This window comes from Eschrichtius robustus, chromosome 11 (genome assembly GCF_028021215.1).
Source record: "Eschrichtius robustus isolate mEscRob2 chromosome 11, mEscRob2.pri, whole genome shotgun sequence".
In the NCBI taxonomy this organism is placed as follows: Eukaryota; Metazoa; Chordata; class Mammalia; order Artiodactyla; family Eschrichtiidae; genus Eschrichtius; species Eschrichtius robustus.
The window spans coordinates 4275047-4302208 of NC_090834.1; the positions used below are offsets into that span (position 1 = coordinate 4275047).

General features: G+C 52.5%; 1 protein-coding gene across 1 annotated transcript in view; it reads right to left on the minus strand.

The window, feature by feature from the left end:
• Nucleotides 1-734: 734 nt before the first annotated feature.
• ST14 (ST14 transmembrane serine protease matriptase) overlaps nt 735-27162 on the minus strand; it is a 40669-nt gene continuing 14241 nt past the window's right edge. Inside the window, exons 2-19 of the mRNA XM_068555139.1 lie at nt 18288-18447; nt 17926-18053; nt 17620-17690; nt 16921-17078; nt 16682-16717; nt 16160-16400; nt 12080-12219; nt 11805-11902; nt 11025-11134; nt 10810-10940; nt 8875-8979; nt 8505-8615; nt 8306-8419; nt 7946-8068; nt 7058-7244; nt 1622-1896; nt 1148-1284; nt 735-1071 (exon numbers count right to left, since the gene is read on the minus strand). Of these exons, the coding sequence (XP_068411240.1) occupies nt 910-1071; nt 1148-1284; nt 1622-1896; nt 7058-7244; nt 7946-8068; nt 8306-8419; nt 8505-8615; nt 8875-8979; nt 10810-10940; nt 11025-11134; nt 11805-11902; nt 12080-12219; nt 16160-16400; nt 16682-16717; nt 16921-17078; nt 17620-17690; nt 17926-18053; nt 18288-18447 (2487 nt within the window). The 3' untranslated portion in view covers nt 735-909. The remainder of the gene's footprint in view (nt 1072-1147; nt 1285-1621; nt 1897-7057; nt 7245-7945; nt 8069-8305; nt 8420-8504; nt 8616-8874; nt 8980-10809; nt 10941-11024; nt 11135-11804; nt 11903-12079; nt 12220-16159; nt 16401-16681; nt 16718-16920; nt 17079-17619; nt 17691-17925; nt 18054-18287; nt 18448-27162) is intronic.

Below are 27162 nucleotides of genomic sequence, written 5' to 3' on the forward strand. Positions count from 1 at the left end.
GAGTTCACGCGCACTCTCGTGTCCGAGTGTGCAAGTGCAGGCGCACAGGTACACACACACACACACACACACACACACACACACACAGCATTCGTGTGACCATCTCCCCAGCTGACAGAAACCCCCAGGACAAAGCTCCTCCCCCATCCCGGGGAGCCCCCCCCCGCCCCCGTCCCACCCCTCCTGTCCCGGCACCAGGCCCTGTCTGGGGAGCTTCAGGTAAGGGAGGAAACACAGCCCCTCGCTGGCCTGGGGACCGTCACAGGGCACCACGGTCCCCACTCTCAGCCTGACTCCAGCCTCTGTGCTGAGGGGAATTTAAACCCAGTTTCTTGCTGCTGGGGCTAGGGGAGCCCATCAACTCCATAAGAAAGAAAAATTACCTAAAAAGAAATAAAGCGTTTTACTCACACACACAAATATACACACTGAACCCCACCCTGGGAGCCGGTAAAACATTCGAACCTTGGACCCGGCTGACTTCCAGGTCCCTCAGGCCTGGATTTCCTGAAGCGTGTGACCCTGGGAGCCCGTGGTGCCCCACCAGCCCCGCCCAAGGGGCCCCAAAGTCCAAACGAGAGCTGGTCCTGTATCCGAGGCAGACGAAGCCGGCCTTCCCTGTATCCGAGGAAAAGAGCCTCTGGCCCAGCGTGGCGCCAGGGCCCAGAGGCTGTGTCTTCAAGCCTCCGGCCCCGGCACTGCCAGGCGTCCTCTCCTCCCCTCCTCTCCGCTCCCCGACCCCGCTTGGGAAGCTGGGGGTGTGGGGTGGGTGAGAGGCCTGCGGGCGCGTCTCCATCTCCAGAGGCTCGGGGATCAGGTCCCCGTCTGGGTTCTGGGGGCCGAGCCGGGGGTCCGGGCAGCAGTCCCGTCCTCAGCCCGCACGTGCGCACCTGGGGTGGCACCTCGCCTCTACACCCCGGTCTGCTGTTTAATCCAGTCCCGAAACATGGAGAGCCTCGTGTACACGCCTGGCTTGTCCCTCTGCGCGCAGCCGTCGCCCCAGCTCACCACGCCGGCCTGGAACATCCGCCCATTGGCCTCCGGGCTGGACAGCGGGCCCCCGGAATCGCCCTGCGGGGAGACCAGGCCTTGGAACCGAGCCCCCGCGCCCCCGCCCCCAGCCCCGCCGGCCGCCCCGCCGGCCCACCTGGCAGGCGTCCACGCCGCCGCTGAGGTAGCCCACGCACAGCATGCGCGCGGTGATCTGCTGTGGCAGCAGGCGCTCGCACGTGGTCTGGTTGATGACGCGGATCTCGCCCTTTTGCAGGATCAGCGCCCCCATACCTGGGAGGCAGGGGAAGGGGGGGACAGGGCGGGAGGGGCGGCCGGCGGTCAGCGGGGGGACACGACCAGCGGAGCCCCCGAAAGAGCGCGGATGCCCGCGGCCCACACGTGGCCAAAACCTGAGGGCACGTCTCCAGGATGGGACGCTGTGCAGCCGGGCAGAGCGGTCAGGCCGCGCTGACCATCTGTCGGGTGAGGAATCCGACACCCACCCTGGGAAGGCGTGTGAGAAAGCGGGGGACGGAAGGACGGCCACGAGGCACCCCCTCCCACAGCGGCTGGGCTGCGGGCAGAGCTGTCGGCCCCTCACCCCAGCTTCACCCCGACCCCCGCTCACCTCCCTCCTGCGTGTGGCCCCAGCCGGTGACCCAGATGGCCTTGCCGGTGGGGAAGGCGTGCGCGGCGTCCGGCAGGCAGATGGGCCGCACGGTAGCGCTGTACTCGGCTGGCTGCTCCAGCTGCAGCAGCGCGATGTCGTAGTCAAAGGTGAAGTCGTTGAAGAAGGGGTGGGAGACGACGCGCTGCAGCCGGCGCTCCTGCACCCCGGGGGCGCTGCGCTTGCTCTGGTCGTGCAGGCCCAGGAAGGCGGTCCACATGCTGTGGTCAGAGTACCTGCCGGGGGCCGGAGGACGGGCGGAGAGGGAGGCCTGAGCCTGCGCCCTCAGCCCGGTGCCCTGCGCCCCTCGAGCCGAGCCCGCGCCCACCCCAGGACGATGCTCAGTTGCCCTCGCTTATCTCATTACCAAAAAGATTTCCCTTCTCATTAATCTACCCTTCCGTGGAAGGAGCACATCAATCCAAATACTTCTCTAACACAGCGGTACATACTTTAAGTACCAGGGGAGCTGAGCAGTAGATGGAACGTCCAGGTTTGTCGTCGGTAGCGGGATGGTGCAGCAGTTCTGACTATTGTGTATTGGACGACTGAACCAGTAAAAAGACAAGACCCTGCTGTTGCTGGGGCCCAGTCTCCCACGTGGGAAAAGGGAGACACCAACAGGCAGAGGTGGAGGAGAGGAGAACCCCATGCTGCTGACATGCCATCAGAGCAGGAAAAGCTCACGGCTGCTCAGAAAGATGGCCTCAGAGCAACGGCATCCCCAGCAGCAGCCAGAACTTGGCTTCTAACTATCCTTCCCCGTGGAAAGGAACCAAGGCTCCTTGGAGAGATGGTTGATTTCAGGTCTGGAGCAAGTAGCAACATAGAGTGAACCAGGAATATTTTCTTTTACCAGAAGTGAGTGAGAGCTTGCACAAGGACGGTGCCAGTAGGACAAGGCTTTCACTAGTCAAGATCTGGATCATCTGGACACCAAAATAAACTATGGGGTTAAATCACTATACATGATGAACAATATAAGGAGCGGAGGAGAATCTATCCTGAATCTAAAAAATAATCTCAAAATAATTTATAAGAAGAGAAGGAAAGCTATGCTTTACAGAAAAACACCAGCTAATAAATACAGAAGAAATGACACAGTAAGTCATATTTCACACCTACCACAGCAATAACCGATACACGCAAGAATCATCAACAGATGCTAAAAACCACTGGGTGACAAGATATCCACACTGAGACTTCCCTCCTGGTCCAGTGGTTAAGACTCTGCGCTCCCAATGCAGGGGGCCCGGGTTCGATCCCTGGTCAGGGAACTAGATCCCGCGTGCGGCAACTAAAAAAAAAGATCCCACGTGCCGCAACTAAAGATCCTGCACACGGCCAGGAAGATCCCGCATGCCACAACTAAGACCTGGTGCAGCCAAATAAATACATAAATAAATATTTTAAAAAAAAAGAAGATATACACACTGATTCAAAGCATCACCCAAGATTCATAACCAACGGGGGAAGTACCTTTATAAGTACTGGTAGACACCACCCTAACCAAGTAATCAGACTTTTCTCCAAATCATCCCCACTGATGGGGTATTATGTACTTCCTGAGGACACATCACCTATGCAGTGCTTCCTGACCAGAAGAAAAAAATTTAACCTAACTCTAATCATGAAACAACAAGCAGGAACATCCAGATCGAGAGATATTCTGCAAAATAACATCCTTGACTTTTCAAAAACGTACTGCCATAGAAGAACAAAAATTAAAAGGCCGGGAGAGACTTCTATATTTTAAAGAGACTAGTCAAAACTAATGACTACAACAAAGCATATCCCTTGACTGGATCCTACATTTTTCAAAAACCTGTAAATACTGGGAGAACTGGAGGAATCTGAAATGCCGACCATGTGCCAGCTAACAGTGCTACATCAGTGCGATCGTTTCCGGATGTGATAACCGTATGGCGGTGACATGGGAGGGTTTCCCTGTTCTTGGGAGACGCCGCCTGCCGTCCTTGGGGAAGACGTGCCATGATGGCTGCGCCTAACTTGGAACTGGCTCAGAAAGGGGTACGTGAACGTCTAGGGAAGCACAGCTTAGGAGTGATCCGTGTGCTAGAGCCCGCCGATGAGTACCGTGTCCAACAGCAGAAGGCATCTGAGGAGAAGACTTCAGTGTCAGTCACCAGAGAGGGCCTGGAACTTCCAGAAGACAGACAAGAGAAAAAGAAGCAGGAAAAGAAAGGACAAAGTGTGGAAACTCCATAAGGTCATGAAGGACCTCTTGGAGGAAAAAAGCCCCAAAGCTGGTCGTGTCGAGCCGACGGGTGACGTCCCTGTGCTGCGTCGTCACAAGCACATCAGCTGCACAGCAAACACAGAAAGAATGGTGAAGGCTCAAGCGTTAAGAGGCAACACAGCAGCGATGGGTTAGATGGCAGCAAAGAAACACCTGCAGATAAACCCCGGCCATTCCGTCAAGACCTAAGGCAAAAGGCGGAGGTCGACACAGCCGACCACGCCAAGCACTCTTCTGGGCGCCGACGTGTTACGTCATCTTATCCCCCAAACAGCCAGTCAGGGTGGTCTTGGGCCACCGTCTGAACCCAGCAGCCCATGCTCTTGACCACGAGATGCCACCTCTCGGTAACACCCTGGGATCGCTTGCTGACTCAGAAATGTGTCCAAAGTACCTGCACTCCAGGTCCTGGCACACTTCACCCCTGCCTGTCCCTGTTCACAACCCTCCCTTTGTCCGGAAGGTCTGAGTCACCTGGTCTAGTGACAAACACCCTCACGTTTCAACAGCAGACCAGACACCCTGCCCATAAAGGCATTCCTAGCAGCCACCCGCCCCAGCCCTCAGGGGCGCTCTAACCCACACACTGGGCCCTCGGCAGCCTCCCCCCAGCTCTGGCACAGCCCTTACTACGTGCACGTGTGTATCGCAACTTGTCCCCCTACCCTGGGACGTCTGGAAGTGCGGGGACCAAGTCTAATTCAGCTTTCTCTCCCGGTGCCAATGGTAACAATGGCTGTTGAGGGCATTAATGGGCAGAAGTAAGACTGCTGAGCAGGGGAAGATGAAGGAAAAGGAAATGAGAAATGAAAAGATGAAGCAAGGGAAAGAGGAAGAAGCAGGGCAGGGCCCAGGGGCAGGTGCTTCAGGAAGCGCACGCACATCCCAGCTCACCCTGGAGACGGGGCTAGGAACGGGGACTGTGGCGACCGCGTGGGTTCAGAGCACCCAGATCTTGGTTTCTTCTCAGGGAATGCCTAGCTCTGGGGCCGGACCAGGAAGATACAGGATGAGCCCAGAGCACCAGGTGGCGTCCGAAAGCAAGGAGGTGGCTCAGAAAAACAAAAGAATGGGGCCGTGTCCTAGGGAGCTGGGCGCCAGCCTGGAGAGCCCTCAGTGGTCAGCTCTGGAACAATCTAGCGACAGTAAACAACACGGTATTAGATCACAGCCCGAAATATAAATATATGCACGAGTCCCTACAAACATAAATAGATGATTAAATAAATACATGGGAGAGAAGGGACAAAGCCTCCTTACAAAGCAATTCCACACTGACTCATTTTCAAAGAATAGAGTACAGAAGGGGGAAACACTTCCGAGGGGAGAGAGCTGGCATCACCGTCTTAACCAGATGACTGAGATGAGCGTCACCAGAGATAAGCCACGTTGACATCATTTACCTGCTGATACAACGTGCCTTTCTTCCAAACAAACACTCATGACCCCAGTCTAATCACGAGAACAACCTCAGATGCATCCAGATGGGGGCGCTCTACAGGGCCCCTGGCCTCCAGGCTGTCCAGGTCACGAAAAACACACAAAGACTGAGAAATCGTCCCGGACCAGAGGAGACTGGGGAGACAGGACAACAGACACAAAGGGGGCACCTGGACAAACTCCTGCAGCAGAAAGGATGCTGGTGTGAAACTGGTGCCAGGGAGCCTGGGGGGGAGCCCAGTGGGAGCCCCAAGGCAGCCCGGAGGCAAGTTCCTAGTAAGGGACCGTGAGTTTCTCGGTGCTGACAAAAGCAGCAGGATAACATCAAGGGAAATCGGGCGAGGGTACGGGGAAATCGGGCGAGGGTACGGGGAAATTGCGTCCTATCTTTGCAACTTGTCCACATTCCAAAGTGGTTAAGTTCATTGTAAAAATTCTTAAGTAAGCTCCCATCACCCCAAGAAGAAAGCAGATCGCTTCTGCCCAGAGTGGAGTGGAGTGTGACAGAGTGAGAAGAGGGGGGCAGGCTGGACCAGGCTGCACCTCACCAGCCCAGCAGCGCCCGGGGTCCGCCACTGACCCCACTCCCCCCAGGCCTCTGCTGTCACATCACCCCCAGCACGTGCACCTGTCTGACTGGCCCCAGTGTCTGGCCTTAGGCCTACGTCATGCTATGGGTCCTGCCTGTCCCGAAAGTCCACGGTGGTCCCGCTCTCTCTTGGCCAAGGGGCGACTTGGTCAGCAATCCCGTCCTCAGCCCGCACGTGGCACCCTGGGCACCCTGGGTCCCCTTCCCACGCAGCTGCCCGCGGCAGGAGGGCAGGCGCCTGGCAGGAAGGCCCTGGGCGAGGGGGACCCCTGTGCCCGAGTCTCCAGGAGCAAGCTGTCCCCTCAGTCCCCCTCCCGCAGCCGATGGCCAGAGGGCCTGGGCGGGCTGGACCTAAGTCACAAAGAGCCCCAGCGCTGGGACACCTGCTCCTGCTCAGCCTGGCCCTGCCCACCCGCCCTGAGAGGCTGGCACGGCCCAGTGGCATGCTTGGTGCCCCTCCCTGCACCGGGCTCGGGTCTGCCGTGGACCTGAGGCTACGATGGGCTGAGCACCTACTGTGCGCCAGGCATGGGCTCAGCGCTTCAGGTGCGTCCCCGCGCTCCCTTCTCACACCTCTCAGCGTAAAAACCACAGCGTCACTATCAGCACCCAGGAGCCTGAGGCCTAGGAAGGTGAATAACTCGCCCACAGTGGCCTGGCAAGCCAGGGCCGGGCAGTGAATGAGAGGGTCCCGAGGGGTCTCCACCGTGCAGAGGCTGACCGCACTGGCTCCGGAATCCACACACGTGGGCCCCAGTGTCTGGCTCTGCCACTTAAAAGCTGTACCACCTCAGGCAAATGTCCTCACCTCTCTGATCCTCCGTTTCTGTAAAACGGGTACGTGTTCAGACCCGTCTGCCTGGGCTGTTAGGAGAGGCACTGAGAGGCCCGCTGGACAAGAGGGGCACCCAATAAACGCTCATTTTTATTACTGTTATTAAGCCCCATCCTGGGCGGGCGGGGGGGGGTGGTCTTCCACCCCTCCGGTCCCAGCCCTGCCTCACCTGGGCACGACTCACAGACACAGGGCCTTTCCACCCCAGGAAACACGGAGGGGCGCCCCACTTAGGGCCGGCGCAAGGCCTCCCCGCTCCGGCCCGTGGCGTACCTGAATCCTCTGTGGTCGATGAAGCAGTGGGCGGCGGACACCATCCAGCTGGGGGAGATGAGGGAAGCCCCACACACGTGGCCCTGGCCCAGGGCGTGGAGGCTCACCTGCCAGGGCCACTCACCTTCGTCCGCATTCTCACCCCCGACAACCCGAGACTGCCTGGTGAACGACCGCAGCCCACAGTCTGGGAGGGGTAGAGACGGGAGTCACAGTGGGGCACCAGCCCAGCAGCCGGGGAAGCCACCTGGCCCCTCTCCCTGCCCCCAAATTCAAAACCCTCACTCCCCACCTCCCCACTCCTGCACAGGGGCCTTCAGACATCTGCTGGTTTGCTTAGATTTAATCTGGGTGTCATCTGCCCAGATTCTCTTGTTGCATGCATGCTGAAGGACACAGCTCCCAGAGGGGAGAGCAATGGGTGACGTGAAGTCACCGAACAGCTGCAGCTCTGCTCACATCTAACCTATGGCCAGCACTTCTGATATACACAAGAGGCTGCAAATTAAAGTATGGGCGGGGTGGGGACAAAACCCTGCCGAGGGCTCCAGGAGCTGTGCTCTCTCCCCTCCAGGCAGCACAAGCAAGCCAGGACTTGCCCCCGTGGCCAGGTCTACAGAGCAGGGGTCAGCCCAGCACCGTGGCCAGGACACCAGCCCTGCCACAGAGGCTCTGACGTACTAGCTGCCCTGGGCTTTGCCTCCAGGACCAGAACTGCCTGTGAGGCAGTGCCTGGGTGCCAATTAGCAAAGTTATCCTTTCCTCCAGGCAGACACACCCTCTCACCAAGGCAGAGCTGGGTGAGTGAAGCGCTGGCATAACGCCCACCTCCGCATGCGCCTTGCACAGTCAACAACCTGCACAACTGTACGCGGCAGCCCTGCTCACCACAGTCCTTCTCATCCGAGCCATCGATACAGTCCTTCTTCCCGTCACACTCGGGGTTGCCCTTGCTCACACAGAGCCCGTCGAGGCAGCGGTAGGTGTGTCTGGTGCAGGTGACAGTGCTCACTGCTCACGGAGGAGGACGCAGGGGGAGGGAATCAATCTCTCTCCCGCACCCAAGCTGATGGTCCATCCCCCTCGCGCCCCTCTCGGGCCCGCGGCCTCATCCACACCCGTGCCCCGCCGACACCCTTTCTCTCACACTCAGTGTGCAGGGCGGTCTGTGTGTGTTGAACTCTGGACCCGCTGCACGTGAGTGTGGCAGGCAAGCGCCCAAGGGAAGGCGGCGGGGCCTGGCCTCACCGTGGTCGCACGTGGCCTCGTCGGACCCGTCCCCGCAGTTGTCCTTCCCGTCACACCGTTGGCTCTGCGGGAGGCACTTCCCGTTGCTACACCTGAAGGTCTCGGGCGGGCAGCCTGGAGAAGCGCGAGGGCTCAGCAGGGGCTGGCGGGTCAGCAGGGGGCCGCGCGGAGCCCAGCCGCCACCCCGCGCCCCACTCACTGCAGCCCTGCTCGTCACTGCCGTCCTCGCAGTCCTTCACGGAGTCACAGACCCAGAAGAGGGGCTTGCAGAGCTTGTCCGCGCACGTGAACTGGTAGGTGGCGTTGCACTCTGGAGGGGCGAGGGGCCGCGGTTAGACGCGAAGCTCACTGAGCACCCGCGCTTCCCGGGAGCTGGGGCACCGCGCTCCTGGGGGCCACGCACCGCCTGCTCCAAAGGGGGCCCCCAGGAGCCCGAGGAAAGGCGGCCTGTCGTCCGCCCCGGGCCGGGAACAACCGCCCCCCGCCTCGGGCCGTCCCGCCGCGGGGTCGGTGGCAGAAGCCGGGCACAGCAAGGGCAGAGGGTGCCGGGTCTGGCAGCCCCGACTCACGGCAGTGGAGCTCGTCGCTGTGGTCGGTGCAGTCAGCCCAGCCGTCACAGCGCAGTTCCTTCTGGATACACCGCCCCGTGTTACACATGAACCTGCCCGGGCACGCTGCGGGGAGAGGGCGCAGGCCTGCAGTCCGCGACCCGCAGCCCCGCCCCGCCCCGCCCGCGCAGCCAACCTCACGGCCGCGCTGAGCGCCAGGGAAGCCCTCCCAGCCCGGCCCCCAGCACAGAGGAGCGAGGCTGCAGCTGGGGGTCTCCAGGCCCGCTGAGCTGTGACAAGGGGGCTCCTACAGCTAGCGGGGGAGGGCCAGTCGAGGTCCCTCCCGCCCCCCATGGCCAAACCCCGGGAAGCCCCGGGCAGAGTGGAGAGAGGCTGGCGGGTGCGCGTGCAGTTCTACGGCCCCCCGGCCCCGTGTCCTCGGTCAGCCACGCCCCCGAGCGCCAGGCTCCGCGTCTGCAACTCGGAGCGGCAGCAGCTCTGCGGCTGGCTGACGTCCGTGTCCTACGCTAGTTTCACGCGGCATCGCCGGCTGTCCTTAATTCTAAGATATTCTCCACATTTCGGTGTTTCTGAAATTGGAATGTGTCCGACAACTGATGTCATCAGGCAGATGACAAAATGGAGAGGAGGCCGTTGTCACTTTCTCTGCACAGGTAGCTTAGTCACTTGTCAAAGCGGTTTGTTCATCTAACTACACTTTTGGCGGTGAGTCGTGTAGTTGAATTGGAACTTAAATTTGGACGTTTGTGTGCAGTAAAAGTGACTTCCAAAAGGTTATTCTATGAGGCAGGGTTTTAACAAAAAATCACCATGGACGTGGAAGAACCGGTATTCACAGCAGACAGTGAAATTAAAGGTCATAGAAACTGCCAGACCTCTTCCGCAGAGATCACAGAATTTTCGAAGCTAGGAGTAGTTAGTGTGATGATTCACACCCCAGTATGTTTTGTTTTTTTTTTTTTTACTTTTTTTTTTTAAATTTAATTAATTTATTTATTTTTGGCTGTGTTGGGTCTTCGTTTCTGTGCGAGGGCTTTCTCTAGTTGCGTCGAGCGGGGGCCACTCTTCATCGCGGTGCGCGGGCCTCTCACTGTCGTGGCCTCTCCCGTTGCGGGGCACAGGCTCCAGACGCGCAGGCTCAGTAATCGTGGCTCACGGGCCCATTTGCTCCGCGGCATGTGGGATCTTCCCAGACCAGGGCTCGAACCCGTGTCCCCTGCATTGGCAGGCAGATTCTCAACCACTGCGCCACCAGGGAAGCCCCCCCGGTATGTTCTAACGTGTCTCAGAAGCATGGTCTTAATCCTACAGGTGCTAAAAGGCCACGGAGACAAGCACAGATTCTCAAAGTGATGCAGAACCAAAGGGACAATAGACCAAAGGAACTCGGGGTCCTCGGCCTGAGATGCCGCACCCGGGGACCAAAGGACATGGTGTGTGCTGGCATTCACTGTCAGCCTTTTTTCATAAGTGTATCTAAGGTAGCCTTTTCTTTCCTCAGAAAGCTACTAGAGCAACTGATAATGCATCCTACCGGCTCCGGCGGCCTAGAGTCAGGAGAGCACAGTACTAATAAGATGCAGAGTGCTTCCCTGGTGGCGCAGTGGTTGAGAATCTGCCTGCCGATGCAGGGGACACGGGTTCGAGCCCTGGTCTGAGAAGATCCCACATGCCGCGGAGCAACTGGGCCCGTGAGCCACAACTCCTGAGCCTGCGCGTCTGGAGCCTGTGCTCCGCAACAAGAGAGGCCGCGATGGTGAGAGGCCCGCGCTTGCCGCAACTAGAGAAAGCCCTCGCACGGAAACGAAGACCCAACACAGCCAAAAATAAATAAATAAATTAATTAATTTAAAAAAAAAAAAAAAGATGCAGACTAGGGAGCGCATCGCGGGTCCACCCTCCAGCCAGGCTCCGCCTCCGGAGCGCGTCACTCACGGTCACTGGCGTCGTAGGACAGGTACTCGGCCAGGAACCCGGTGTCCGTGTACGACTGGTCCGAGTGGAAGCGGACAGTCATCTTGCCACTCCTGCTGCTCACGACAAACTGGGGCCTCTCGCCACAGTACCTGGGGGCGGCAGGGAGCTCAGCGGGAGGAAGAGCCCCGGGGCTGGGGCGCCCCCCCTCCCCCTCCCCCTCCCCCGACACTCACCTTTCCCCGTTGATCTCCACGTAGTCCTTGGAGCAGGAGCCCAGGGGGACGTTGGGCTCCAGCAAGAAGAAGGCTTTGAAGTGCACCTTCACGTGCTGGTTGTCGGGCACCTGGGGAGAGAGACGCTGCTGATCGTCTGTGCGGCTTCGCTCCTTCCTAGGTCCGGCGTGGCCCGTGGCGGCCATGGGGCCAGGACCACGGCGGGAGCACGGCTGCCAGGTTCTTCCCTCCGGCCCACGGGGGCAGTAAGGACGTGGCAGGAGGGATCCGGGCTCCATGCTTGGAAGACCTTCCAGACTTGCAAACGGCGAGACACACTATTACGTTACTAAAGAAGGCTGGAAAGTCCTCCCCCACCATCTACTGGACGGCGTGAGGGGCCCCACTGGCAAGACGCATGTCTCCTGCCGTCCAGCAAGCGCGTCCTCTGAGTGTCACTCAGCCTTTGGCCTTGTCCCAGCAGCTCCTCTAAGAGGCCGGCGCCCCTGCTCTCACGTTGCCCAGAGCGAGCCACGGCCCGAGAGGGAAGTCCCGGGCCCAGGTCCCTCCATCACGTCAGGCGTCGGCCAGGAGGCGGGTGTGAGCCCGGGTCTGCTGGATGCTGCCCGAACCTGCCCCGCCCGCGGCCTCCATACTTGCACCTTAGGGGAGGCCGGAGGCACTCATCGTGCTCTCTCCTGCCGCCCTGGAGCAATCCCCCACTCCCTCCCCCTCCCTGTCCCTTGTCCCCCCACTTCTCTAGCCGCTTCCGCCCCCCCCCCCCCCCATCACAGCTCCTACCTCAATGTTCCAGGTGCAGTTGATGTTGGGCGGGTAGTGGCCTGGATAGTAGGGGCTGCTAAATGTCCCCTGGGCTGCATGCAAGTAGCCTCCACAGCCTGAAAGGAAGGGGAGGGGGGAGGGCGTGAGGACCAAGGACCCAGGCAGGCCGAGTGCCCTGAGGAGCTGGCCAGCCTCCCTCAAGCTCCTGCCTGGGCACCAGACACTCCACAACCAGGAGAGCCTGAGCATCAGACGTGGTCCTGAGGCTTGTCCCCTCCTGGGCTGCCCCTTACTGCTCATCCGAGGCAGCTGGAAGACCATGGCCTCGAAGCCGGGGTGTCGGCGCTCGGTGTTGGTCACCAGCGTGACGAGCAGGACGTTCTGGGAGGAGAGGAAGGTCAGGTTGTAGGAGGGAGGGTATGTGCCACACAGCCTGCGGGGCAGAAGGGCAGGCGTTACGAGAGCATAGAAGCCGGCAGAGGGCCGAGGGTGGGGTCCAAAAGCCCTCCCCACACAGGCAACCAGCCACCTGAGTAAGGATCTCCTCAAAAGACTGTCTCTGTTTATAACAGCAAGAACTCAGAAACACTGAATGCCTAACAATAGAGGACTCATTAAACACACTATGGGCCAAATAATAGCAACAATAGCAGTAGTAACAGCACCAACTACCAACACTTATTAGGAACACGCCAGGCACTGTCCTTAGTGCTTCTGCATCCATTAACTCAGGTATTCGTCACAACAACCATTAAATACTATTGTCCCCATTTTACAGATAAGGAAACAGAGGCAAAATAGGTGAAGTAACTTACCCAAGATTGCACAGTTAATAAATAAGTGGCAGGACTAAACGAAAAGACAACTCATAGAATGGGAGAAAATATTTGCAAACGATGCGACCAACAAGAGACTAATCTCCAAAATATATAAATACAAACAGCTCATGCCGCTCAATATCAAAAACACCAAACAACCCAATCAAAAAATGGGCAGAAGGCTTCCCTGGTGGCGCAGTGGTTGAGAATCTGCCTGCCAATGCAGGGGACACGGGTTCGAGCCCTGGTCTGGGAAGATCCCACATGCCGCGGAGCAGTTGGGCCCGTGAGCCACAATTACTGAGCCTGCGCGTCTGGAGCCTGTGCTCCGCAACAAGAGAGGCCGCGATAGTGAGAGGCCTGCGCACCGCGATGAAGAGTGGCCCCCACTTGCCGCAACTAGAGAAAGCCCTTGCACAGAAACGAAGACCCAACACAGCCATAAAAAATAAATTAATTAATTAAAAAAAAAAAAAAAAAATGGGCAGAAGATCTAGATAGACATTTCTCCAAAGAAGACACACAGATGGCCAAAAAGCATATGAAAGGATGCTCAACATCAATAATTATTAGAGAAATGCAAATCAAAACTACAATGAGCTATCACCTCACACCAGTCAGAATGGCCATCATCAAAAAGTCTACAAACAAGAATGGTGAAGAGGGTGTGGAGAAAAGGGAACCCTCCTGCACTGTTGGTGGGAATGTAAACTGGTGCAGCCACTATGGAGAACAGTGTGGAGGTTCCTCAAAAAACTAAAAATAGAGCTGCCATATGATCCAGCAACCCCACTCCTGGGCATATATCCGGAGAAAACCATAATTCAAAAAGATATATACACCCCAATGTTCATAGTAGCACTATTGCAATAGCCAGGACATGGAAGCAACCTAAATGTCCGTCGACAGATAAATGGATAAAGAAGATGTGGTACATATAAACAATGGGATATTCCTCAGCCATAAAAAGGAATGAAATAATGCCATTTGCAGAAACATGGATCGACCCAGAGATTATCATAGTAAGTGAAGAAAGACAGAGAAAGACAAATATCATACGATATCACCTATATGTGGAATCTAAAAAAAAATGATACAAATGAACTTATTTACAAAACAGAAACAGACTCACATACATAGAAAACAAACTTATGGCTACCAAAGGGGGAAGGGGGGGAGGGATATATTAAGAGGTTGGAATTGACATATACACACTACTCTATATAAAATAGATGATCAACAAGGACCTACTGTATAGCACAGGGAACTCTATACTCAATACTCTGAAATAACCTATATGGGAAAAAAATCTGAAAAAGAATAGATATAAGTATATGTATAACTGAATCACTTTGCTGTACACCTGAAACTAACACAACATTGTAAATCAACTATGCTCCAATATAAAATTTAAAAATAAAACAAATTTTTAAATTTTTAAAAATTTAAATGAGTCAATAAATAAAGAAATGGAGAAAAGAAATCTCCCCCCCTCAAAAAAAAAAGTGGTGGTCCACTTCACTGGACCACCAGGGAAGTGTCAGGGGACTTCCCTGGTGGTCCAGTGGTTAAGACTCCGTGCTTCCAGTGCAGGGGGCATGGGTTCAATCCCTGGTTGGGGAAATAAGATCCCACATGCTGTATGGTACAGCCAAAAAAAAAAAAAAAAAAAAAAAAAGAAAAAATGTGGCAGGACTGAAATTCAGACTCAGCACTCAGGCTCCAGAGGCCTCACGGCCAAAGGGCGTGTCATGTGCACTAACCAACGCCACGGCCTGCAGCCATTACCAGTGACAGTCAGAGACACACTACTCACCTGGGAAGATCATCATAACATACGTCATCTTTACAAGGCACATAACAAAACCAAGTGTGCCATATAATCCTATTTTTAAATAAATACACAAACATACACATAGCAAAAAATTCTGTAAGAATGTGCAACACACATTTAACAGCGATTATTTCCAGACAGTAAGATTATGAGTGGCGTCTGTCCTCTTCGTACTTGTCTGTTCTCCACTCTGCCGCCCAGGACCAGGTATTCATTTGTTGTACAGTCAATCAGTTAGAGAAACAGAAAGAAACCCTGCATGAAAAGGGTGTTTAGACCGAAGTCCTGGCTGTGAAGCTGTGGCGGCAGATGGCTCCCTCCTGGTTTGGGCCTGAAGTTTAGCCCCTTATTAGTTGTGAAACGTCTGCCCGGCTCATTTCCACAGACAGCAGTGGAAGGCTCTGGTCCACTGAGTTGGGAGCGACAGGGGGAACCGAGTGAAGGCAGGTCACCCCCACCGGCAGCCTCCGATTCACCTCGGCACCCTCAGCAGGTGCAGTATGCCTTTTCTTAATTGAAGTACAGTTGATTTACAATGTTTCAGGTGTACAGCAAAGTGATTCAGTTATACGTAGATATATTCCTTCAGACTTTTTCCACTGTAGGTTATTACAAGATATTGAATATAGTTCTCTGTGCTCTACAGGAGATCCTTGTTTATCTATTTTATATATAGTAGTGTGTACCTGCTATCTATGCCTTTTTATTTACTATAACCCTGATGCTTTGATACCTGGGGCTTGCTCACCCTGGAAAGGCAGCCCCACCCCCCAGGCTAGCCAATCCCTGGAGACAGTAAAGACTAGGGTGAGACTTGCACATGCAGACTAACCAATCCAGAGCCCATACCCCAACACCTTCTCTGTGGAGTTCTCCTGCTCTGGGCCACTCTCCACCTGCCCTAATCACCCAGGTACCAGACGACTGGAGACAGCCCTAGGCCCCAGAGCCCGCTGGAGTTATTCAAACCAGCCGGTCCGAAGGTGCTCCCCTGCCCTGCCTTGCCTTGCCTTTCCTGGAGAATCTACAACAAAGGCTCTTGCCCACGTTTTCCTCCAGCCCCCTCTGCCTCCTGATGACCCTGGTGCTTCCCCATATGGCCCTGTGTGGTCCCTCCTCTCGGGAACTGTGAGTAACAAACTATCTTTTCAACTGTTGACCTCACTATCGCTGAGTAACAACGAGACCTTCATTTACAACAGCAGGTGGAGGAATTCCCTGGCGGTCCAGGGGTTAGGACTCGGCACATCCACTGCCATGGCCTGGGTTCAATCCCTGGTCGGGGAACTAAGATCCCACAAGTCTCGTGGAAAGAAAGAGGGAGAGAAAGAGAGAAAAAAAGAAAGGAAGGAAGGAAGGAAGGAAAGAAGGAAAGAAAGAAAGAGAGAGAGAGAGAGAAAGAAAGGAAGGAAGGAAGGAAGGAAGGAAGAAAAATACAACAGCAGGTGGCACCTCCACTCTGGCAGGTAAAAGACAGGTGAAGGAGTGCCCAGCATCTAGGGACCCGTGGGCCTCCGGCATCCTTGCCAAGGCTGACAGTCACCTCTGAGGTGCTCCCCTGCGGCTCGGGCCGAGGACCACGCCACGCCTGCTCCCTGCTGCCTGCAAGTTGGCAGTGGCCTGAACCTCCAGCCTCCACTGCAGTCATTCTGGAGGCCCAAGCCTACCATGGGCAGCCGCCAGGCTCCCGCTGCCCACCTCCACTCGCCCAGGACACTCACTGCACCACGGCCCGGGGTTCCACGGGGCTCAGGCTGTCATACACAGCGACCAGGTCACTGTCACGTTTGTCACAGGTCGCGACGTCGAAGCTGCGGAAGGTGAGGCTCAGTGTGGAGTCAGCGTCCCCCCGCAGGGTCCACTGGCAGCGGGCGTGAGACGGGTAGGGGCTGTCGGGGAAGCCGGGCGTGGTGAAGCGGGTCGGCTCGCTGCCACGGGCGTGCAGGGCAAAGCTGCAGCTGTCTGTGTGGGGCAAGAGGATATGGGGGAGAGCTGGGCAGGCCCACGCGGGGAACAACCAGGACCCCCGCCTGAGGTGGAGAGGCAGCCAGGCCTGGCCCCTCTGAGGTGTCCCAGGCTGCTATGGACCCGGGAGAGACTGGGAAGCGGGCTTCTCATGGCCCGGGAAAGGCAGAGGGATGTGCTGGCCATCAGCACCATGTGACTTTGGGGGACCCCCTCGACTGGAGGGGCATCTGGCCACATCCCCCCGCTTCTCCTTTGGGAGGAGGGCGGATACTTACTGTCCTGGGTGCTCTGTACTGTTCTGGGGTCAGTGGCTGAAGAACAAGAGGGAGAATAAAGCATTTACTGACATGTCTATTTCCTTATTCCTGCTTCCTTACTGCCCTAAAGGGAGGTGCCCGGCCAGCAGGCAGTCTCCTCTCCTGGGCACCGGCTCTGGGAGAGCTGGCTCCCCCTGCCACGGTCCAGGGCCTGCCCCAGGCCAGACAAATGCCCGCCCCGGCGCCCCTGCACTCACGGAAGGCCACCACCGAGGTCAGCACGAAGGAGCTGACAGCGCGGGCCCGGGGTGGAAGTGTGACCACGTGCTCCTGCGCCAGGGCCTGCTCGGCCTCCCCCACCAGGTGCTTGGGGACGCTGAACTCCGACCAGTAGTAGGCGATGACACTGCCCTCGCTGGGGAGAGAGGGCCGAGCCTGAGGCGCCGGGGCCCACCCCTCCCCGGCGCCCGCTGAAGACGGGGCAGGACTAAGAGCCTCCCGAGGGGCCTCACCAAGAGACCTTCTCCAGGCCGGGCCGGCCCCCAGGCTCCGGTACGCCCACCCACCTGCTGGCCCCTTGAGCCAGAGGCCTGGGCCCTTCCCTCTCCCAGCCTCACGCCCAACCAGACGTGCTGTGTTGCGGGGGGCAGTGCAGCTCAGGCTCAGGAGCGGGAAAAAGCCTGGAATGGAGTCTGGGTTCTACCTCTAGCTTGGGCACATGGAGGCACAGCTCCTTGCGCCTGTTTCCTGAACTTGAAAGGGGCTGACAATGCCACCTGCCACGCAGCACCCATAAAGATTCAATTAGACCAGCAAAAGCAAAAGTACTTTGGACGTAAAGTCAGGACAAGGACTGGGGCCTTGGCTCTCTAGGCAGGACCTCGCGGCCTCATGACTGCGCAGGCCCCAGACACTGCACCACAGCAGCGCCTTCCCGCCGGCCTTCCAGCACCCACCTGAAGGCGGTCACAGCTGACTTCCTGTAGTAGGGGCCCAGGACAGGGATCCCGCTGTATAAGAGCTTCAGCTGAGGGAAGGAGAGGAGGCTGACGGGGGTCCAGAGAGCGCCCATGACCCCGGCCCCCCACCCAGGCTGCTCCCTCCCTCCTGGGACCCGGGGCCCCTTCCCAGGTGCCCGGGAGCCTACATCACACACCAGCCCAGGCATCTGGGAGCAGAGGGGAGCCTCCTTTCTGCTGGGCGAGGGTGCGCGTGCCAGAGCCGACAGCAGGGCCTGGGCTCTGCCCAGGGATGGGACTCACCGCCTCCTTCACCTTCTTGGCCAGGTTTGCAAACTCAGTGGAGCTGGAGTTCTCATAGGCATCCAGAAAGTTCTCGTTCGTGATCCTCAGGTAGCCATTGAAGACCTTCTGGACCCGCACGTTCCGGTCTGTGAGGGACCAGCGAAGGACGGTGGTCAGAGGAAGGGACACACGCCCTCCTGTCCCCCCACTGTCACAGCTGCCCTCAGCCGCCCCGGGGGAGCAGGCCCTGAGCCCCATCACCTCCCCGTGGGAGGAGCCCTCCTTTCCCTCCCCCCCAACCGCACCCTCCATCCCTCCCTCCCTCCCTCCCGCTCACAGCAGGCGGCCCTGGGTGGGCCCCTGGAGGAGGGTCCACTCACGCTGGAAGTGCCACGCCAGGAGCCCTGCCATGAGGGACAGCACCAGAAGGCTGGCCAGCACGGCTACCGGCACCACCCACCGCCGCGGGCCGCCCTTCTCCACCTTCCTGGTGTTGTTGGCCGGCAGGAACTCCACGCCTTCTTCAAAGCCATTCATGTTCTGAACAGAGAGATCAGTGCACTGCCGGTCAGAACCCCCGGCCTCAGCAGCCTCCCAGCCCGGCTCGGGCAGAACCTTTCCACACTGTCAGCTCCACCCAGGAAGCAAAAGCCAGGAGGAAGCAGCAGTGGCCTTCCCTCCATGCACCCCCAGGCACGTGCTGCTTAAGAGTTGTGAGTTTCAATAAAAGGGAAGCGAACAGCCCATCTGAACCCAGTCATTGAGGCTGTCAGCTACATGAATCATCTTTGACGCAGGAGGGTGTCCAGATGTGGGGACAGAGGGCCCAGCCCAGGGCCAGGATTGCCTCGGGCAAGCTGCGCTGTACGCCCTAACCCCAACCCTTGCTCCACCGATGTTTAACCGGCCAAAAGTAAAAAGGCAGTAAACTGGGCAGCTCTGCCGTGCCACTGCAGGACAAGTCACTCTGCTCTGAGCCTGAAGTCTCCCAGTCCAGGACCCCAAGGTGAGCTGCGAAGGCCAGGTCTCTACTGGAATCCACACCCAGGCTCAGACCCAAGAGCATGAAAAACAAACAAAACTTCCAACAAACAGGATGGCAGGGGGTCTCCAGGAAGAGGGGGGCATGAGTACGGGCGGGCAGGTGAGGTGTCTGCAGCACGCGATGACAGGTTGGCAACTTTTCCGCCCTCTGGCGCACACTCTATCTGCTGCCCTAAACCCAGGGAGGGGCTGTGCCCTTTTATTCATTTATGATTATTGTTTTTTAAAATTTTATTGATTTTATTTTTTGCTGTGTTGGGTCTTTGTTGCTGCGCGTGGGCTTGGGGCTACTCTTGGTTGTGGTGCGCGGGCTTCTCACTGCAGTGGCTTCTCTTGTTGCGGAGCGCGGGCTCTAGGCGCACGGGCTTCAGTAGTTGTGGCACATCGGCTCAGTAGTCGTGGCTCGCGGGCTCTAGAGCACAGGCTCAGTAGTTGTGGCGCACGGACTTAGTTGTTCTGTAGCATATGGGATCTTCCCAAACAAGGGCTCGAACCCGTGTCCCCTGCATTGGCAGGCGGATTCTTAACCATTGCGCCACCAGGCAAGTCCCGGGCTGGGCCCTTTTAGAGTTAACTGCCTCATACCTACTCCAACAGGGTGTGTAATAAAAGCAGTAGCCCCACCCCAAATTCCACAGATGTGGCCATGTTTAAGTTTACAGATTTGGTGTTTTGGTATTAACCTCATAACTGTAAATGATGTGCTTGAACTGCCATTTCATGATTTGTCACATTCAAACATTACCTATTTACTCACTGTTGTGAAAGATTCTCCCCACTCCTGCCACATCTGGACACTCGTTTCTCTAACTTTAGTTTCCTAATTGGTTATATTTGTGACTTTATCTAATATCAAACACAGAAATACATCCCATAGCTAACCCTACCACGGTAATCATATTACAATATATAAATGTACCAAATCAACATGGTGTACATCTTATTATGTCAATTACATCTCAAAAAGAAATAAATTTTTAAAAAGAAAATAAAAAACACAGCCCAGAGGCACTTAAAATGTTTCCAAGCTGCTTGTTCTGGAATTTGTCTCCATATTATTAAGTAATATGCCAATACCAGTAACTCTTGATTCATCTATATAAAATATAATCAGCTGACTTCCTATTATGATAGGGTGGATTTCGATGTCCTTCCTTCTCTGTCTCTCACCCATCCTCCCAATAGTTATGGGGCTAAAGTTTAAAAAAAAATTATATCCATACTGTATGTTTTCATTATTAGCCTTTGAAAATATTGTTCACTATTGTTTCCTTCTCACTACAACTGAGTTGTTTTTCCTGCTGTGAACATTCATTTACTTGGGTTTCTTTTTAACATACACCCAAGTCATTCCATACAGTCTAAGAGCACTGCAATGTTCTTCGAATCTTCCACATATAAAGTCTCTCAAAGAACCTCTCCTTTCATTTTCCTCCTGGGGGCACTCTGTCCTTTCCCACAGCTGCTGTCTGGAACTTCCTCCACCACCATCCTGGGAAGTTCCTTCAACTCCCTCTTGTGTGTATGGTTTGTCGTTGTTTTGTCTTGTTTTTGTTTTTGTCTTTTTGGACGCACTGCACAGCTTGCAGGGTCTTAGTTCCCTGACCAGGGATTGAACTCGGGGCCATGGCAGTGAAAGCACCGAGTCCTAACCACTGGACCACCGGGGAACTCCCAACTCCCTCTTGTGTTAAAACCCCTATTTCCTGGATTCCATGTCTTCATCTCTCTTGGCTTACTTCATTTGGGTGGAACACATACTTCAGTAGTTTCCAGAGAGGGACGTTTCTTGTGACTTTACATGTTTAGAAGGACCTTAATTCTGCACTCATGTTTGTTGATGGTTTGGCTGGGTATAGGACTATAAGTTTCAAATAATTTTCACTTAGAATTTTGAAGGCTCCAAAGTTTTCCAGCTTCTAATTGTGCTTTGGAGAAATATGATAATAGTACAAATCCATTATTTTCTTTTTTTTTTTTTTTTGAGTTTCTTTAGGAGTTTTTGTTTAAATTCCTCTACTTTTTTTTTTTTTTTTAATTTATTTACTTATTATTTATGGGTGTGTTGGGTCTTCGTTTCCGTGCGAGGGCTTTCTCTAGTTGCGGCAAGTGGGGGCCACTCTTCATCGCGGTGCGCGGGCCTCTCATTATCGCAGCCTCTCTTGTTGCTGACCACAGGCTGCAGACGCGCAGGCTCAGCAGTTGTGGCGCACGGGCTTACTTGCTCCGCGGCATATGGGATCTTCCCAGACCGGGGCTCGAACCCGTGTCCCCTGCATTGGCAGGCAGATTCTCAACCACTGTGCCACCAGGGAAGCCCCCATTATTTTCTATTCATGATTTGTTGTCTTTCTCTGAAAGTCTTGAGTAAATGCTTTGAACTGGGTCTTTAAATTTCACTACACTGAGCTCTCCACCTGCCCTTTGAATCTGGAAACTCATATCTTTCAGTCTGGGGAACTTTCTTGTATTATTTTGTAGATTATGTCCTCTCCTGCATTTTCTCTCTTCTCTTTCTGTAAGTTCTATTATACTGATCCTCTGCTTTACTTATCCATCTTGTTTTGTAATCTTTCTATTGAGTTTTTCATTTCTGCTATCAAAACTTTCATTTCCAAGAGTTCTTTCTTATTTTATGAACTTTGGAGGCAAAATCTTCTCATCCTGATATTTCTACTGAGTAACTTTTCTCTGTTGTTGACCTTCTCTTTCGTGTTGAAGACTTTCCTCAAATGCTTGAGGATGTGTGGCTGTTTACTCATATTTAGGAATGAAGTCCTAAAGGTTGTTCAGAAGCTCTGTGGGCATGGCTTGTCCACAGGTGGCTTCACCTTGGGCCACAATTCAGTGGCTAGCCAGATATTTCACTGGGCACTCCCAACTGCTAGGCTGTGTAGACCTTTTCTATGGGATGGTTTAGTTACTGCAGAGAATAGTTTTCTAATCTTCTGGGTGGGGTGATTTAAACCCAGCCACTACCATTCAGAACATGGGAGAGAAAAGACCTGTGACTGTTTTCCCGTTCACTTCAGCCTTCTGGCACCTGCTGTCCTCAAGTCTGGAGAAATCAATTTCCCATCCCTTATGGGGGACTCATGGGTAGGAGTAGTTTTGTTTGGGATGGAGGTGGGGCTCTGGGGATTTCTAACAATGCCCTTCCCTGTCTCACCTCTATCTTCCATAAATACCTGAGCCCAATTCCTGAGTCTGGCAGAGGATGTTATCAGAGAAATGTTAGAAGAATATTTCCAAGCACCAAAGAGAAGTATGTCTCTTCAGATTGAAAGGGCTCACTGAATGGTGAGAAAGATAAATGAAAAAGCACACATAACAAAAGATACCATGTTGAAATTTCAGAACACCAAAGCTTAAAAGTACATCCTCTATTGCAAGTGACATGACTGACAAGGGCTTAATTTCCAAAATATACAAAGAAGACATACAGATGGACAATAGGCACACAAAAAGATGCTCAACATCAATAACTATTAGAGAAATGCAAATCAAAACTACAATGAGGTACACCTCACACCAGGCAGAATGGCCATCACCAAAATGTCTACAAATAATAAATCCTGGAGAGGGTGTGGAGAAAAGGGAACCCTCCTACACTGTTGGTGGGAATGTAAATTGGTGCAGCCACTATGGAGAACAGTATGGAGGTTCCTTAAAAAACTAAAAATAGTTGCCATATGATCCTGCAATCCCATTCCTGGACATATATCTGGAGAAAACCATAATTTGAAAAGATACATGCACCCCAATGTTCATAGCAGCACTATTCACAATAGCCAAGACATGGAAACAACCTAAATGTCCATTCACAGATGAACGGATAAAGAAGATATGGTATATTTATACAATGGAATACTACTCAGCCATAAAAAAATGAATTAATGTCATTTGCAGCAACATGGATGGACCTAGAGATGATCATACTAAGCGAAGTTAGTCAGAAAGAGAAAGACAAATACCATATGATATCACTTATATGTGGAATCTAAAATACGACACATACTAGAGAATGGACTTGAGGATATGGGGAGGGGGTGGGGTGAGATGTGACAGGGTAAGAGAGTGTCATGGACATATACACACTACCAAATGTAAAACAGATAACTAGTGGGAAGCAGCCGCATAGCACAGGGAGATCAGCTCGGTGCTTTGTGACCACCTAGAGGGGTGGGATGGGGAGGGTGGGAGGGAGGGAGATGCAAGAGGGAAGAGAAATGGGAACATATTGTATATGTATAACTGATTCACTTTGTTATAAAGCAGAAGCTAACACACCATTGTAAGGCAATTATACTTCAATAAAGATGTTTAAAAAAAAAAATAAATAAAATAAAATAAAATACGACACATGGGAATTCCTTGGTGGTCCAGTGGTTAGGACTCCACGCTTTCACTGCTGAGGACGCGGGTTCAGTCCCCGGTCGGGGAACTAAGATCCCGCAAGCCACAAGGCGCGGCCAAAATAAAAAAAAAAAATTAAAATACGACACTAATGAACTTATCTACAAAACAGAAACAGACTCACAGACATAGAGATCAGACTTGTGGTTGCCAAGATGGGGGGGGGGGGCGGGGGCGGGGAAGGGTTGGACTGGGAGTTCGGGATTAGCAGATGCAAGTTATTATATACAGGATGGATAAACAACAAGGTCCTACTGTATAGCACAGGGAACTATATTCAATATTCTGTGAAAAGAATATGAAAAAGAATATATATATGTAACTGAGTCACTTTGTTGTACAGCATAAATTAACACAACATTGTAAATCAACTCTAGTCCAATAAAATAAATGTTTTTAAAGGAGTACATCCTCTACACGCCTATCTGGCTATTTTTCCCCCTCTCTCATATTTTACATTTCTTTGTCATTTAGTTCTATTTTGGGATTTTTAAAAAAACTTACTCTCATAAACCTTCTATGGAATTTTTAAAATAGTTTCACTGAGGTACAACTGACATAAAATAAACTGTACATGTTTAAAGTGTACCAATTTTTGGCATATGTATACACCCATGAAACTATCACCATGATCAAGGTAATGAACCTATCCATCACCTTCCAAAGTTTCCTCCTGGCTCTTCCCTCCTTTCCTTCCCGATTCCCTTTCCCGTCCCCAAACTACCACTGATCCGCTTCCCATCAGTAAAGATTAGTTTGCTTCTTCTAGAACTTCATATAAACGGAATTAAACAGTATGTACTCTTTACTGTCTACTTTCACTCAACATATGAGATGCACCTGTGTTATTATGTTTATTATATTAACAGTGCATTCCTTTCCAGCGTTGAGTAGTAGCCTACTGAATGGATATAACACAATTTGTCTACTTAGTCACCTGTTAATGGATATTTGTGTTGTTTCCAGGTAGGGGTGATTACAAGTAAAGCTGCTATAAACGTTCCTGTATGAGTCCTTGTACTGATATATGCTTTCATTTCTCTTGGGCAAATACCTTGAGTGGAATAGCAAGTTTGTATGACAGCTGTATGTTTAACTCTTTAAGAAACTGCCAAACTGTTTTCCAAAGTGACTGTACCATTTTACATTCCCATCAGCAGTGTGTGAGAAATCCAGTTGTCCACATCCTATCCAACACTCGATGTGGTCAGTCTTTTACATTTTATCTGTTCTAATAGAAGTATCTCACTGTGGTTTTAAGTTCCTTTTCCCTACTGACTAATGATGTTGAGCATCTTTTCAGATACTTGGTTGCCATCTGTTTATCTTCTTTGGTGACTTACCTCTTCAAATCTTTTGCCTAGTTTTTAAAATTGGTTTGCTTAGTTTCCTATTACTGTATTCTGGTTACAAGTCTTTTATGAGATATATATACTTTGAAAGATTTTCTCCTAGTCTGTGGCTTGGATTTTCATTCTCTTGACTGTGTCTTTTGAAGAAGAGAAGTTTTTCATTTTGATGAAGTCTAATTTATCAGGTTTTTCTTTATGGATTCTGATTTTGTGGCTGTATTTAAGAAATCTTTACATAACCCAAGGCAACAAGGATTTTCTCCTATGTTTTCTTCCAGTAGTTTTAATGTTTTAGGTTTTTCATTCGGGTGTAGAATCCATTTTGAGTTAAAAAATTTTTTTTAATGGTGTAAGGTATGGATCAAAGTTCTTTTTTTTTCTTTTTTCTTTTTTTTCCCTTTACATATGGATATCCACTATCATCTGTTGTGCAGACTATCCCTTTTCTACTGAATTGCCTTTGCACCTTTGTCAAAAATCAGTTGTCCATTTATACACGGGTCTACTTCCAGACTCTATTATATCCCATTGACCTCTTTTTCTATCTGTATGCTAATACCACCCTGTCTCCATTACTGCAGCTTTGTAAGTCAAAAAAGCTATTGAAATAATAAGTGAGTTTAGCAAGGTTGCAGGATATAAGATCAGTATCTAAAAATCTATTGTACTTCTATACATTAACAATGACCAATTGGAAATTAAAACTAATAAAAACCCCAAAAACCCTTACAATAACATCAACAATATGAAATACTTTTGGGAAAATCTGACAAAAGATGCAAAACACCTGCACGCTGAAAAATACAAAACGTTGGTAAGAGGAAATTTAAAAGACAGAAATAAATCAAGCAATATCCTGTGTCATGGATTGGAAGACTCAAGAGAGTTAAGATGTCTGTTCTCCTCAAATGTGCCTACAGAGTCAATACAATCTTGATCAAAACCTCAGCAGGCTGTTTGTAGAAACTTATGAGCTGCTTCTGAAATTCACATAGAAATGCAACAAGCCCTGAAAAAGAATAAAACTGGAGGACTTACATCACCGGATCTCGAGATTTACTAAAAAGGCAACAAATGTTTTTATTTATTTATTTATTTACTAATTTATTTATTTATTTTTGTCTGCATTGGGTCTTCGTTGCTGCACGCGGGCTTTCTTTAGTTGCGGTGAGAGGGGGCTACTCTTCATTGTGGTGCGCGGGCTTCTCACTGTGGTGGCTTCTCTTGTTGCGGAGCACGGGCTCTAGGCACACGGGCTTCAGTAGTTGTGGCTCGCGGCTCTAGAGCGCAGGCTCAGTAGTTGTGGCGCACGGGCTTAGCTGCTCCGCGGCATGTGGGATCTTCCCAGACCAGGGATCGAACACGTGTTCCCTGCAATGGCAGGCGGATTCTTAACCACTGCGCCACCAGGGAAGTCCCCAAATGTTTGTTTAATTTTAAAAAATTATATATTTCATTTCCAAGAGTGACTTTTATCCTTAGATGGTTCTTTTTTGAGCAGTCTTTTCTATTTTATGAATGCACTACCTCCTTGTTCTTTCTTAGGATACAAACTTGCTTGTTTTTGTATTATCTTCAGAATCTTGTCTTTGCCCTTCTAGGCTATAGGTTTGCTTTAAATGTCCAATGGTCCTTGGTTGTCTAATCATACTTGAAAATGAAAAAACAGTAAGGCTTTAGCTAGACTCTCTGAGCAGACTGTGTAAGTTTTTTTTTGTTCTTTGTTTTTTTTTTTAATCTAGGCACACGGGCTTCAGTAGTTGTGGCATGCGGGCTCAGCAGTTGTGGCTCACAGGCTCCAGAGCACAGGCTCAGCAGTTGTGGTGCAAGTGGGCTCAGTTGCTCCACGGCATATGGGATCTTCCCGGACCAGGGCTTGAACCCGTGTCCCCTGCATTGGCAGGCAGACTCTCAAGTCCCTGTGTGTCTATGTTTATATGTGTTGGAAGAAACGTAACATAATAGTTTAATATGTTTATTTTCAATGTACAGGGTAATTTCACAACTGTTTTCTTACCCAAGCCTCACAACAATCCTGGAATCATGCATGACTGGTGCCCTCACTGCCGTTCTACGGAAAGGCAGGGAGAAATGGTGACCTTGCAAGATCACACAGTCACTGGGCGGCAGCTCCAGATTTGATCCTGATTTTCTACCTCCCTGTGGTCAGCTTCCAGGACTCAGGGAGCAAGTATTCTGGGATATGGGAAAGCAAACTCCTTGGGAAGGGGAAGGTGGCCAACAGCATGGACAGCGGAGGCCAAGGGCCACCCCAGCCTGGCCGTGGAGCAAGTTGTCAGCTGTGGCGCCGGCTCATAGGCAGGGCCCTGGTCGTCCCTTCACTGTGAATACCAGGCTCCACTCAGCCCAGAGATGCTGTTTAATCAGTAACTAGACAACTTCCTTTTATTACCCTACTCTTGGCTCCATTTTCACGCATATT